Source organism: Trichosurus vulpecula, chromosome 5 (assembly GCF_011100635.1).
Source record: "Trichosurus vulpecula isolate mTriVul1 chromosome 5, mTriVul1.pri, whole genome shotgun sequence".
NCBI classification, from domain to species: Eukaryota; Metazoa; Chordata; class Mammalia; order Diprotodontia; family Phalangeridae; genus Trichosurus; species Trichosurus vulpecula.
Genome location: NC_050577.1, coordinates 105,074,048 through 105,089,107, shown reverse-complemented (window position 1 = coordinate 105,089,107; position 15,060 = coordinate 105,074,048). Strand labels below are relative to the sequence as shown.

The 15,060-nt window shown below is 39.8% G+C and overlaps 1 protein-coding gene across 1 annotated transcript in view; it reads left to right on the top strand.

Moving 5' to 3' along the window:
- The window catches only part of LOC118851010, a 269,319-nt gene that overhangs the window by 66,666 nt on the left and 187,593 nt on the right, over positions 1 to 15,060 (top strand). Inside the window, exons 34-45 of the mRNA XM_036760604.1 lie at positions 1,564 to 1,698; positions 2,793 to 2,880; positions 5,890 to 6,028; positions 6,556 to 6,689; positions 6,946 to 6,980; positions 7,067 to 7,183; positions 7,773 to 7,921; positions 9,011 to 9,095; positions 11,768 to 11,824; positions 12,432 to 12,556; positions 13,511 to 13,599; positions 14,655 to 14,704. Of these exons, the coding sequence (XP_036616499.1) occupies positions 1,564 to 1,698; positions 2,793 to 2,880; positions 5,890 to 6,028; positions 6,556 to 6,689; positions 6,946 to 6,980; positions 7,067 to 7,183; positions 7,773 to 7,921; positions 9,011 to 9,095; positions 11,768 to 11,824; positions 12,432 to 12,556; positions 13,511 to 13,599; positions 14,655 to 14,704 (1,203 nt within the window). The remainder of the gene's footprint in view (positions 1 to 1,563; positions 1,699 to 2,792; positions 2,881 to 5,889; positions 6,029 to 6,555; positions 6,690 to 6,945; positions 6,981 to 7,066; positions 7,184 to 7,772; positions 7,922 to 9,010; positions 9,096 to 11,767; positions 11,825 to 12,431; positions 12,557 to 13,510; positions 13,600 to 14,654; positions 14,705 to 15,060) is intronic.

The following is a 15,060-nucleotide window of genomic DNA, read 5'->3' as shown; positions in this document are numbered from 1 at the left end:
CTTCTTTTACTGAGCCTTTTCAGAGCTTCCTCAAATGATCTTGAATTTGCATCTCTATATAGCCCCTTAAAGATATGGGCTATTTTTTTGCTTTTATTTTTGCATCCCTACCACCTAGCACAGTGCCTCAGGCATAATCACCACCTGCTAAATTTTTAAAAATTGATTCAATTTGGATCAACAAATACTAATTAATCACATAGCATTTAATTAATTTGTATTAATATGCTTGACACAATGGAGAAAGTCCTGAACTTGGAACCAGAAAGACCTTAGTCCTGATCTTACCTATGACACTTGCCAGCTATGTTATTATGGGAAAATTACTTAACATTGATGAACCTCAGTTTCCTCAACAGTAAAATGGAGGTAATAAGTTGTACCTACTTCACAGGATGGTTTTAAGGCTCAATGATATGCAAATGTTATGGTTTACAAATACTTTCCATAGAGTTGTAGATTATTTAGTACTCTGAGTCACAAAGATACAAACACACACATATATCATGGATAAATGTCTATAGATCATAAAACCTGATTTAATTCACATATTAAGTTCCTTGTATGTATAAAGCATTGTACAAAGAAAAAATGAAATCATTGCCTACAAAGGATAGAGGTCATGCCATGTTTTCCTTTTCCCAGTGTTTAGTGGCACCAGTCAGAAGGTTTTAATGGAGCCATAATATTTTTACCTAGACACCTGTCTATCTGGAATTGCAGACATAGCTTCCTAAGAGAGCTTTATTATCAGGTATTGTCTCACTAGTCAGTCAACAATTCTTGGTTAGAAAATGGCTGGGCAGATATGGGACCGGACTAACTACTACTGCCTTTTGGGGGAAGGAAAGTACATGTTTTTGTGGAAGGAAGCAAATTCAAGATAATTTGAGGAGGCTCTGAAAAGGCTCAATAAGAGACATGGCACCTGAGTTGAGCTTCGAATGAAGCTAATGATTATAAGAATTTGCTGGAAAAGGAAGAACATTCTAAGAATGGGGGATCATCTCTTCGATGGTCTAAAGTCATACCATTGTGAATATACCCAATTTCTTCTAATCTTGGAATTGTAGGGTCTGACTAGTGCTTGAAAAGCAGACCACTGGAATATTGGGTACTGTTATCTCAAAACACAAGCGTTTCTTCATGTAGAAGAAGGGATCATATGTGTCCTAAGAGGCCAGATCCAGGAGCAATGGGTACAAATTTCAAACAGGCAAATTTAGGCTTATTGTCACACAAAAATATTTCTAACAATTAGAGCTGTCTAGAGTGGAATGGACTGCTTCTAGAAGTGGTAGGTTACCCCTCCTTAGAAGTCTTTAAGTAGACAGAGAGTGGATAAAAAATTTTCAGTTATGTAATAGGAGAGATTCCTTTCATTTTTAGTTGGACTAACCTTTCCAACTCTAAAATTTTGTCTTTCTTCTATAAGTATTCAGTTGCCTTTTAATATTCTAAAACACATTGAGCTTTTTCAGAAGTTATTTGTACTTGTTGCAAAATAAATTCTTGTCATTGACCTGACTGTATCTGCCCTGGGGTTGTGCTTCATCTTTACAGATATACAGAGCTCACGTTGCCTTCCCAGACTTTTTCCGTAATTCAACAGCCATGTGGTGGAAGAGGGAAATGCTAGAACTCTACAGCAATCCCACTGAGCCAGAGAAGAGCTTGAAGTTTGATGGAATGTGGATTGTAAGTGTGTATATCTAAGTGTACATACGTGTATATAGATACTGTAAGATTACATATGATTGTGCATTGCCATGTATGTGTGTAATTGGTGTTCAGGAGCTAAAGGATGAGAAAGATTTTCTTTATCACTTTTTTTGGACTTCCTTTATTTGAATAAGCATGAATACCTTTGTTTTCTTGTTTTTGTGGGGTGGCCCTATCTTGCCTAGGCTGGAAAAGTAATATCCTCTCATGGGCCTGATCCCACTACTGATTGCCATGAAAACTGACCTGCTCTGTTTCTGACCTGGGCTGATCCACTCCTCCTCAGTCAGCTTGACAGCTTCTACTCCTGGTGGAATGGGTGGGGAAGGCTCACATTCAAGTAGCTGTAGCCCTGCTATAACTGAGTTCAATGGATCCATCAACCATACCATTATTATAGTCATGCACCATCATGGCAGGCAACGGTCCTAACTATATCCCAGCAAAAATTCACATTAAATTCTGTGGCTTGAAATCTGTTTAATTAATACACTACAAGTTGAAGAGATTTAGTCTTGCTTTTACTGGAGCAAGCTCAATTATTCCAACGAATGTATTTGATTCTCCTGCATGGCCTGACAGGAACTATAGCTTGATCCTTCCAAGTGATTTCTATTAGCATTTTAATCAACCTTGCATCACTAGTGCCTCCACATGCTGAGTGTATCAATATTACCAGAGGTGACATGGGGTGATTAACACATACACAAATCTAAGTAGGCAGCAAGGTAGTATAGTGGACTGAGAGCTAGACTTGGAGCTGTGATGAGCTAAATTCACATCTGGCTTTAGACACTCACTCTCTGGGTAACCGTGGGCAAGCTGCTTGACTTGTCAGCCTCGATTTCCTGATCTGTGAACTGGGGAAAATAATAGCACTTATTTCACAGAGTTGTTAAATGAAATACCACATTTAAAACTGTAAAACTTCAAATACTATACAAATGCTGTTATCATGATGCATATTTGTGCATATGTGTACCATATGAAAGTATGATTATGTTACCAACAATATATGTGTACATAAATATGCATATACATAAAAACATAGCATTATTTTCTATTTTTAGGACATGAATGAACCTGCAAGCTTTGTGAATGGGGCAGCTCCTCCAGGCTGTAGGGATACCACGCTCAACCATCCTCCATATATGCCTTGTAAGTACATTTTACTTTCTGTTTGGAAGAATGTTACTTAGGCTCTTGTTGAAGAGACCTAAGACCATGACTTACTTGCAGCCTAGCATGGGCGCAGTCATTTCTCTGGGAATAAGGACACTAGCAGGCTAAGTTATCTAGATTCTTCTATGGTGATTTCTACAATGGGATGTCAAGTCTACAAAGAGGAGTTTGGGAAGAAATGACTAGCTCCATTAGGCAGATCTTGATTTTTGTTGAGGCAAAAGCTTTATTTAATTTTGAAAGTATAGTGAAAGCCTGAAAGGGATTCTCAATAGTCCAATTTTGCCCTCAATCTTCAATGGATTTTAGCCCAGTTCAGTTTTATTGGCTGTAGTGCCATGATATCTTTCTCAGATAGGAGAAGAAATATATCTGAAGAATTTCAGGCTGAAAATTCCCCTAGAAATATTCTGTGTGGCTCTTCTGTGATGGTGAAGGTGTCATTTTAATTTCAACTCATCCAACTCAATTGTTTGTTTTTTTAATTTTTATTTTTATTTGGGAGGGTATGGCGGAAGGGAAACCGGAGGCAGGGAGATCAGTTGCCTGTGAATAACCATTGATAACCGTAGAATAAGAATGCTTATTTTTCATCTCATATTACCTTGATTACTATATTCTTTTGGTAATTATATACCTAGTGTTGACAGCAAATGAGGTTTCAAATAATGAATCTTATAAAAAAAAAAGTCCAGGACAGAGCATTGTTTACATGCTTCTGAGGGACAGAATAATTAGTAGTATCATTCAGGGTATATAGTGAATTTGTGTGATGTTTTATCATTAGTCAAATCATTGAAAGCCAAATCCTTAATAATTTACCTAGGCTTACAGTCCTTAGAAGGAAGTCTGGGAGAGGAGATTGCCAAGACATCAAGAGGCTTGCTGTGTCTAGCTTCCAAGAACCCCACTACTATTCCAAAAACTGTTCTTTCAAATTTTTCTTTGGGGTCTAATGCATTGGCTTTTACTCATTCCTTTTTATTCTTAATTTCTTTTTAGCATTGACACTGTTGATACCTGTAATTTCTTGATGCTTTCTGTCTTTGGCTTCCCTTAAATCCAATTCTTTTGAATCTCCTCTCTCATCTTTAACCTTTTTTTTGTCTTTTTGCTTTTCTTAATGTGTTCTTTCTACCTTCTTAACACAGAGATTTGCCAAAGGCTCTGTTTGGATGTTTTCTCTTTTCCTTTCTTTCTCTCTATACCAGAATATACTAGTAATCTTAGAGCTAATAGGGACTTCAGGGCTACTCTAGTTCCACCCCCTTGTTTTATAGCATTAGCCCAAAAGTGATTTGTTTAACAGAACAAGGTCTCACATCAAGGCTTACTGACTCTGAGTCCTTCTACCATTTCTACTATTTCCTTTGACAATCTCACTCAGTCCCTTTGCTTCCAACTTATATATCTAATTGAAGAGCTCCCAAATTTATGTCTTTAGTGCTGCATTTTCCCCCCTGAATTTTAGAGGTGAATCCTGAATTGCCTAACAGACATTTTCACATAGATGTTCTGTCAGTACCTCAAGCTCTATATCTGTAAGAGGATTCCTTGTTTTTGTTCCTCTATATGTTGTCCCTGACTTTTCTATCTCTGTCAATGGTTTTCCCATTTTCCCCATTAATTCATTCTTTAAACTTTTGACTTCTTTGTATCCCACGTATCTAAATTGTATCAATTCCATTTCTAAATAGTGAGTCCAGAACCTTAGATCAAGACGGGATCTTAGAATCTGATGTAGGGCCTAGAGTACTGAAATTGCAGCCAGGAGACCTGAATTTGCATCCATGATTCTATCACTTATCCATAGGACCATGACTAAAGTTTCCTCATAAATTAAGTGCTAATATGATACAGGGTGTCCCCAAAGTCTTAAAACTAAACGGAAACTTTGGAAACACCCTGTATTTGTACTCTTTGCACCATACGACTTTTAGGAGATTCAAATGAATATTTATATTATCATTATGAGGAAAGGGGTTAGAAGGCACAGTGATCTGTATCTGTGTGTACAGTATATAGAATTTCCAGTACAGAAACTTCCTACCTGGACACGGATTGTCAACACATTTGTAGCTTTTAGTCTTAGAGAGTTGGCTGGGAGAACTGATAAATTATATGATTTATTCAGGGTCACACTATGACAGCTATGTGTCAGATTGGGACTGAGATATTCTTGGCTCTAAGGCTGGCCTTCTATCCATGACACCAGGTTGCCTCCATTTTGAACTTAGAACACTATGGAAATGAAATATAATATGATTTAGGTCTCTTGTTAAGGAAACTGGGAGCCATGGAGGTGAAATGGTCACATACCCACTTGGTGGTATAGGCAAGAATGGAATACCAATCTCCTTCCTTCTTATTTTTGGTTGTTTCTAGTAAACTAAAATATTGTACTTCTAACAATTCCAGCTACCCCTGCTCTAATTCAGTCATTAAAGTTTTTCTTACCATGTTTATTATAAAAGCTTACAGATTGATGTCTCTACCTCTAAACTCTCCCCTCTAATTGATCTCCTACTTCAGCAGCTTAATGTTTTTTGTTACACAGATATGAGCATTTCAACCTATGAAATAGTGGAAAGAACACTGTATTTGGAGTCAGAAGACTTAGGTTCAAATCTCAGCTCTCCTGCATATTAGTTTTTCTAATCTTGTAGCTGTCATTTAACAATCTGGGCCTTTGTTTCTTCATCTATAACACAAGAGGGTTGGACTTAGCCTATCTCTGAGATTCTTTCTAGCTCTAAATTCCAGTCTATAGTGCATGCTCTCAAAGCATCATCAGCTTTCCATTTCTTATTGGAGCTTAAGTTCTGTGGTATGGTGTTCAAGGGTTTACATCCTCTAGCTCTGACCTGCTCTTCTATCCCAAACTCATACTCCACCCTCTCTCTTCCCCTCAGCTCCAGACGCCTCCTTCTCTGCCACCAGATGGCAAGTAGGGGGACTCTCACATCATTGTATCTCTTTCCTCAGATCTGGAGTCAAGAGACAGCGGCCTGAGCAGTATGACCCTGTGCATGGAAGGTCAGCAGTTCCTGCCTGATGGAAGCCCAGTGCGGCACTATGATGTGCACAGTCTCTATGGCTGGTCCCAGACAAAGCCCACATATGAGTGAGTCCCTGCCTCCCTCTCCCTGAGGCCCATAGAGCAAGTGGTAGATGGATAGAACTGGGGTTTTTGGCAAAAGATGGATGGTCCCCAAGTTGTAACAAATGTCCAGCAAAAAGACTTTGCTCTTCTCTTTCTTGCCCTCAAACTAAACAGTCTTTTTGTGTGTTCACATAATGGGAATTCACCTGAATTAGTCAATGGTGATGCATCATCAAGGAGGTAAATCCATTAAAGAACTGAAGAAAATGAAACCCCATCCCCTGATATACTTATTTCAGTCTAAATAAAATATTTTTAAATTATCTGGAATTCATATATAACATACAATACATCATGGTTCTAAGTTTTTTTACCTGGGACATTGGGTACAGATTGTACTGTGGCTCTGATTTTTTTACTTGTCCACTTTTGTTAGCTAGGGAGAAGATCTTCAGCTTAGAGTCTCAGCTGCAGAAGTTTTCTGATGGAGGAAGCCCTCAGGCAACCTCCAGATTGGCTCCCACATCTTATTTTTCTTCCCTGAGCAGAGCTGTGCAAGAGGCCACAGGAGAGAGAGGAATCGTGATCACTCGCTCAACCTTTCCCTCTTCAGGACGCTGGGCAGGACACTGGCTGGGAGACAACACAGCAGCATGGGACCAGCTCTATAAATCCATCATTGGTATGTATGGACCTAATTCTAATGAATGGAATGAAGCTTTTGTGGTCAGTAAGTATCAATCATTTTTCTGGATGTTAAAGATAACAGAGAAGTGTCAGATCTTTGTCTATTGTGTCATTCCACTTATACCTTTGGATATTTCTTGATGATCAGCTATTCAAGTCAATGAGTGAGGAAAGTCAGAGCTTGGTCAATTATCTCCAAGTGCCTCAGTCTGATACACAATACTAATATGTGACTGTGATTCTCATTGTAGGCATGATGGAGTTCAGTCTCTTTGGAATATCTTATGTAAGTCTCACTTGGGTCAGCGCTTAAGATTTCAGGCTGCTTCAGAAACCCACAATATTCCCATTTTTTTTCTTTCTTGTTCTCAGACAGGAGCTGATATCTGTGGATTCTTTAATGATGCTGAATATGAGATGTGTGCTCGCTGGATGCAACTGGGAGCCTTTTACCCTTTCTCTAGGAACCACAATACAATTGGGCAAAAGGTGAGATAACTAGCTCATGCCTCAAGCCTGCCCTTGTGCCAGACCTCAGTCCTCATTCCTCCCTCATGCGATAGTGTCCTTCATGGCACAGAAAAATACATAACATAAATTCTGTATTTGCTAGAGTAGTATAGAATATCTCATTCCTATCAGAAACTCTAGAAAGAATGGTGATAGAGAGAAGTGGTCTTGCAGCCATGCTGGAAGTTATAATGCAAGGATACCTCCATTCTTTCACATGTATATGTTCCTTGCATATAACTCAAACCAATTCCATTGTAATTTAAGATTGCTGCTGAACATGCAAACGTGTGGTCAGGAATAAATGTCAGTCTCTCCCAGGCCATATTTCTGTATTGGGGTAAGAGTTGACTTTGTTCAGGGTCCCTCAGGTATAAGGGATACAAGAAGTATCAGGAATTCTTCCTGGGCCAAGGCCAGTGGTACCAGCCTGGGGGTCATGAAAGAAGAAGGGCAAGAACACAAACTGACTGGTGTAGGAGATATCTTTCGATTACTTTACCTCTGTTCCTTTGGAGCAGGGTCAAAGTTTTGGTTATTTTGTAGGTTTTCCTTTTCTCTCATTTAGAGACAGGACCCAGTGTCTTGGAATTCTACTTTCGAGGATCTCTCAAGAAGCGTCCTTCAGACAAGATATACCCTCTTGCCGTATCTCTACACCCTTATGCACAAGGCTCACGTTGATGGCAACACTGTTGTCCGGCCCCTTCTCCATGAGTAAGTGCCCACACTATGTCGCTGGGCAAATCACTCTAGAATGAAGCATATCTATTATTGAAATAGGTAACATGATTTAATGGAAAGGACATTGATGCCTTGGAGTTAGGAGATTTGACTTATGATCCTAGCTATAACTCTTATTAGCTTGTGACTGGCTAATTAGGAAAAAATTAAAGGATGTTAAATTTAAAGGACTGCTTTGATTATAAAGAGACTCCAATAAGTTGACCAAAGATATTTTTGTCTTATAAATGAGACCCTAAGATCCTTCTTGGTGAATTATCACTAGTTTGAATCTTTTGCTTTTGTAGTTCTCTTAGGTCACATAATTAGTTTACATAACATTTTTAAGATCAGGGATTTATGACCTTGACTTATCCTTTTAGAATTTAGAGAAGTCAATTGACTTTTGCTTCCTTATCCATTTGTAAATTAATACTTTCAAGTTGCATTAAATATTAAGAAGTGTCAAGATGTGGAAGATATAAATGTGTTTTAAACTATCCGCAGAAGCAGAAGAGCCACCTCGCAGGTTTAGAGAAAATCCAAATAGCAAACAATATCTCAAACTTCAGTTTTAAAATATTGTATATAATGAGGTCAAATCACATCCCTGACTTCTTTTCCTCTAAGCATTATTCAGCTATAATTTTATGGCCTTCATTCTATCATCTACGTAAGTAGACACACAGACACATATGTGAATGTGAAGTGATATTCACACCTAAGCTGATGATCACGTGTGGAGGACTTACAAAGGTTGAGGAAATGTAAAGGTCTAAATCTAAACATGATGAATGCAAAAAGGGCAAATATCCTCATGTTAACCCATAACGTACAAGGTAGTGAGTGTGACTGGTAGAACCAGACCAAGAAAAAGAAGGAAGGCATTCAAGGAACCAAAAGTCTGTGCATTGCTTAGATGCAGCAGCCAGAGGATGCCGAGTCTGGGCCATTGGGGTGACTTGGTCTGTAAGGCACTTTAGAACCTAAGAGTTCAAAATTTTTATGTTCGTGTGACTTGGAAATTCTTTGCCCATGACTTTGAACAGAACCCAGATTGTGATTCCATGTTTCTCTGCTCAGGTTTGTAGAAGACAGTGAAACCTGGGACATATTCCTTCAGTTCTTGTGGGGACCAGCCTTCTTAATCAGCCCGGTCCTAGAACCTGTGAGTATAGAGACCTTGGATTCTATAGAAGATGCTGAATGAGGGGCAAAGTCATGTAGTGGAGTGGGCCTTGCTCTGTTCTTAGAATTATAGGACCTGAGTTCTAGTCCTCACGTTGGTGTTGACTTGGTACTGTGAACATTTGTTCCTCAGTTTCCTAATATGTAAAGTTGGGAGTTCGTGATTCCCCTCCTTTAAAGAGTTATTGGAAGATAAAAGTTGGTGACAAGTATTTAGACACTTTGTCTTGGGGAGCTCTTCTCCCTGGCTCCCTGATCGAGGCAGGAGAGTTAGAATAACCCTTGCTTCCCATTACCACTTCCAGATTCTCTCCCTTCCTCCTTCACTCAGTAACCTCTTTTCCTTTGAGGTTCATGCTATACAAATCCATCATCCAATCAAAATCCTTGTAGTTGTTATCTATAGATATCCCCCTCTCCCTGCCCCAGGTCATTCCCCTTCCTTCCTCAATGGGTTTGATACCTGGCTTATAATATTTTGCTCTTAGCCAACTCCTATCCCTATATTAGGAGACTTCAGCAAATGTGTTGATTCTCTCTCAAATTTACTAACCACTAAGTTCCTCAGCCTACTCAGTCCCATGAACTACTCTTCCACTCCAACTCAGCTTCACACAAAGATGATCTTGCTATCACCCACATGTTTAAGAATTCTGAAATCCCATTATCCAACCATAATCTATTGACTTTTCACCTCTCTCTGTCTCTCTCTGTCTCTCTCTGTCTCTCTGTCTCTCTCTCTCTCTCTCTCTCTCTCTCTCTCTCTCTCTCTCTCTCTTCTCTGCCTTCTCTTACATAACGCTACTCTTCATCCATACCTTTGCTTCCAATCCCTTGATCCCTCAGTTCTCTCCCAAGCCAACTGCTCTGCACTAGCTGCTCTCTTCTCTTCTCCCCATCTTGATTCCTTGGTGAACCAATTAAACTCTACACTGTTCTCCTCTCTTGAATCTTTAGCTTCTTTTTCATATGACTGATTATGCCCAGCCAAGCCTCAGCCTATATGTGTGCTGCTGAACAAAAGCAGAGAAAATCACGCAACCCTTCTAACTGGGTCCGCTACAAATTTATGTTATATAGCCTCAGCTGGTTAAATCACTCCTGTTAAATCATACTTTCCTTATTAACTCACTATTCCACTCTCCACAAAGGATTTTCTAAGCCTTTTCATCCTTCCTTAAACCTCCGATGGCTTCCCCTCTCCCCACTTTTTTAACTGAGAACCTTCTCTGATATTTTACAGAAAAAATTGTCATGAATTCCCTCTTCTCCACTCTTCCTCAGTGCCTATCCCTCATGTACCTTCTGCCACCTTCTCCTCCCTCACTCCTGCCTCACATGATGAAGTAGCCTTGCTCCTTACCAAGGCTAACCTCTCCACTTGTTCAAATGATCCCATTCCATCGTATCTCATCCACCAGATTGCCTCTTCTTTGATCCCCACTCTTTCACTTATGTTCAATCTCTCCCTCTTTACTGGCTCATTTTCTACTGCCTACAAACCTGTCCATGTCTCCCCCATCCTGAAAAAACCCTCGCTTGACCCTTCTATCCCTGCTAACTATTGTCCTGTATCTCTTCTGCTCTTTGTAGCTTAACTCCAAGAAAATGCCATTTACAATAAGTGTTTGCACTTTTCTTTTCTCTCATTCTCTTCTTAACAGCTTACAGCCTGTCTTCTGACCTTATCGTTCCACTGAAACTACTCTCTCCAAAGTTACTATTGGTCTCTTAGTTGCTAAGTCCAGGGGCCTTCTCCCAATCCCCATTCACCTTGACCTCTCTCCAGCCTTAGGCAATCTTGATAATACTCTTCTTCTTGGTATTTTCTTCCTTCTAGGTTTTCAGGACACCAGTCTCTCCTGGTTTTCCTCTTACCTATCTGACCACTCCTCCTCTCTTTCCTGTGCTGAATCGTCCTCCAGATCATGCCCAACAGCCATAGTTGTCCCTCAGGGTTCTGTCCTGGGCCCTCTTCTCTTTTCCCTTTGTATTACTTCACTAAAGTGATTTTCCTAAAGCATAGGTCTGATCATGGCACTCTCACCACCTCCGTCTACTCAATAAACTCCACTGGCTTTGTCTTGCCTTCAGGACCAAATACAAAATGCTATTTGGCATTCAAAGTCCTTCATAACCTAACCCCTCCTACCTTTCCAGTTTTCTTACACCTTAGTTCCTGACACATGCTCTTTGATCTAGTGACACTGGCCTCCTGGCTGTCCCATAAACAAGACACTCCATCTCTCAGATCCAAGCATTCTTTCTGGCTCTCCCTCTTTCCTGGCATGCCATCCTTCCTCCTTTCCACCTACTGATCTCCTTGGCTTTGAGTCCCAACTAAAATCCCATGTTCTACAAGAAGTCTTCCCCAACCCCTCTCAATTCAGTTCCTTCACTCTGTTAATTATTTCCTATTTTTTGTGTTTATAGCTTGCTTTGTACACATTTGTTTACATGTTGTTTCCCTCATTATATTGTGAGCTACTTTAGGGAAGGCACTGTCTTTTGCCTCTTTTTGTATTCCCAGTGCTTAGCATAGTGCCTAGTACATAGTAGGCACTTAATGAATGTTTATTGATCAAATGTAAGGATTATTATTGTTAGTCTTTCTATGTCAGTTTTCTAATAGTTTGTATATTTTTATTGTAGGATGCCAGGCAGGTGTCTGCCTACTTCCCCAAAGCCCCGTGGTATGATTACTACTCGGTAAGTTTCTTTGATGTAATATAGGAACTCATGCTTTACCCAGTTCAGAAAAATGTGTAAGGTCAGGGAGTGGGGAAGGATAGTGGGTGCCTAAGGTATCTCATCTGTGATGTTTTCAAGATTTCAGTATAGGTTCTGACAACTCTGCCCCTTGTACCTCTCGAAGAGCTGACATATAGCCTACCATTGATTGCTTTATTTCCATTTCTTTTTTCCCTCCATAGTCTGAGAATCTCCTCTAGTCAATTACTTAATTTCCTATTGGTTGAACACCCAGTGTTTCCACAGGCCCCAATTAACCCTGAGAATGGGAATCTAGAAGAGAGATGAGACAGGGTTGATGAGATACACTGAATGGTGGGAATAATTAGGGAAGGTTTCTTTTGAAGAAAGGCAGGTTTGATAAGATGTGATACACAGGAGAAAGAGAGGAAGGAGGAAAAATGCATGACCATTTGGATTGAGTAGTCCACATGTGGTTAAAAAATAGGATCCCTAACTGGAGGTGAGAGCCCATAGTGAGAAGCACTTTCCCTTCCCTGTCAGCTATTCCACTAAACTTAAGGCCCCTGGTTCATTTCTTCCCTGCCTTCCCTCTCAATCAAAGGGCTCAGATATTGGAGTGAGGGGAGAGTGGAAGGACCTGCCAGCCCCCCTTGACCACATCAATCTCATGTTCCGTGGAGGCTACATCCTACCATGGCAAGAACCTGCCAATAACACCCATTATAGGTGAGTGGAAGGGAGCAGCATCTTCTTTCTTTCCAAATATATGTACCTTAGATCCTAATGCTAAGTCCTTGTGCTCCTATCCCTTTCTTGAAAGGCACTGCAGTATAGTGAACAGTGATGGGACTCGTAGTCGGAGGCCTGGAGCCTGAGTTGATTTCTAGCTGTTAAGATTCTAGGAAAATCCCCCAAACTCACAGAGCCTCAGTTTCCTGATTCTTTAAAATCAGGATGACAATTTTTGATGTCCAAATAGATAGTGTTGATAGCAATATGGGTATTGGGAGGAAAGCATTTTGTAAAAGCTAAGGAGCTTCTGTTTGTTGTATATCACCAATAGCTCCCGGATCTGTATCCAGGATACGATGGCCAATGCTTTGTTCCTTGGTGTTGAAATTTAGAGGATTGCAGATAGCACTTTTAGTCCTTCATCAGCATAAAGACAACTGAATTTTGGCACCTAATTAGCAATAGTAATCCATTAAGAACAAGAGATTACCAGATACAGGTATTTGGTGGGGGAACGGAGGGGCTGGGGACTTTTCCTGGTATTTGCCCCCAGTACATTTTATGTCGATTGTCTAAGCATCATGATAATCTTTTGCTATTCACATGGGAGATTTTGTATGAAGTAACGAGTGACATCATGTGGATAGAAATTCTTTGTGACCTGTCCTGTGCTTCACCAATGTAGAGTGCTCCTGGGCAGGATAAGTCTGAGAAGGGAGTCAGAGATGAATCTTGAATACTTCTTTATTATCTATTATTTGGCTCATGGATTAAAGTCAAATTATGTCAAAATTATAGCTTTTATTTCAAGCATGTTGAAAACTCATACTTGATATTTGCTACAAAGCTAGTTGCATGATAGTTATCTTGGAGGAATTTCTAGAGAACAGAGATCAAACACCAGTCCCAAGTTGCTGGATGCCTGATTTTAATTTTTGATTTTCATAGCCGGAGAAATTCACTGGGTCTTATTGTGGCTTTATCAGACAATGGAACAGCTGAAGGAGAGTTTTTCTGGGATGATGGACAAAGCATAGGTGAGTGGAACTTCCTTAGGTTCAATTTACATCAATATTGGTGTAAAGGCTGTACTATAGCTTCTCTCAGCACCCCTGTGTTCTTTGGTGTTGTTCAGTCATGTCTGATTTTTTGTGACCCCATTTGGGGTTTTCTTGGCAAAGACACTAGAGGGGTTTGCCATTTCCTTCTCCAGCTCATTTTACAGATGAGGAAACTGAGGCAAACAGGGTTAAGTGACTCACACAGCTAATAAATATCTGAGATCAGATTTGAACTCAGGAAGATGAGTCTTCCTGATTCTAGTCCCAGCACTCCCTCCACTGAGCTGCCTTTGTTCTTGCCTATCTTCAAATCAGTTCATTTTAATCATTTATTAGCATGGTTGATTATAATCTATGGGCTCTCAGAGTTGGAAGGAACCTCTGAAGTTATCTAGTCCAAATCATTTCTGAAAAAGTTTCTGCTCATTGTCATCTACCCTCTTCTTGAAGACTTCAAGCAAAGGGCAACCCAATACCTTCCACTCCCACTCCAAAGCAGGCTATTCTATTTTAGAATATCTCCGATTGCTCCAGTTTTTCTTACATCAAGCCTAAATTCATCTCTTTGTACCTCCCACTCATTTTCCCTGTTCTTGGCTGGGCTAGACTCAGGCTAGTTCCCTGGAAGTTTAGGGTTAACTTTGGCATAAGTTGAACATCCATAGGTCGTTTAACAGTTTAAAAAACAAGATTAAGTTAGCCATAACAGGAGAAGAATATTCAACAAGGAAGGACATCAAGGACATGTGGAGGTGGTTCAACTGAGTGAAAGTCCCTTGCCTATTGTAGTCCACCATGTTGCATTGCAATGAATTGAACTGTAAAACCCTTGCACTCACCCAGGGACTACTCTGAGATGCTGGGCATTTCTACCAGAGTATGTAAATAGGAGTTTCTGAATAAGACAGAGAATGAAAGAACCAGGCAGACAAGAAGTCCTAGTGTTGATAATGTTGAAATGTTTGAGCTTTTTGTGTCCTCAGCTGTGCTTGTTAGGACCTGGTAGATTTCATTCTATTGTCTTGTTGCAGATACCTATGAACAGGGGAACTACTATTTCTCAACATTTTCTGCTAGTCAGGTAAGTGTAAATGGGAATTTTGACTTTTTTATTATCTTAGCAAAATTAATGGTACTAAAAGGCAATAAATAAAAATGCCATTAAGGGAGAATTTTCCTTGTTTGCTTTTTTGAGGGCCATAACTTTTCCGTCTGTCAAAAGCATATAGCCCATTGGTCTGTACTTCAACTGAAATTTAGAAGGAAGAATGAATTCTTAGTAATTTCATCCTAATAAAAGAGATTTCCAAGTATTTTGGGGAATGATTAAAACTAAGCCCCAAAGCTGATTTTCTTTTCTTTTCCCCCCTCTTCTCTTCATTATAGGTATCACATTACTAGAAACCTTGTAGGGATATAATATGGTACTCAAAGTAG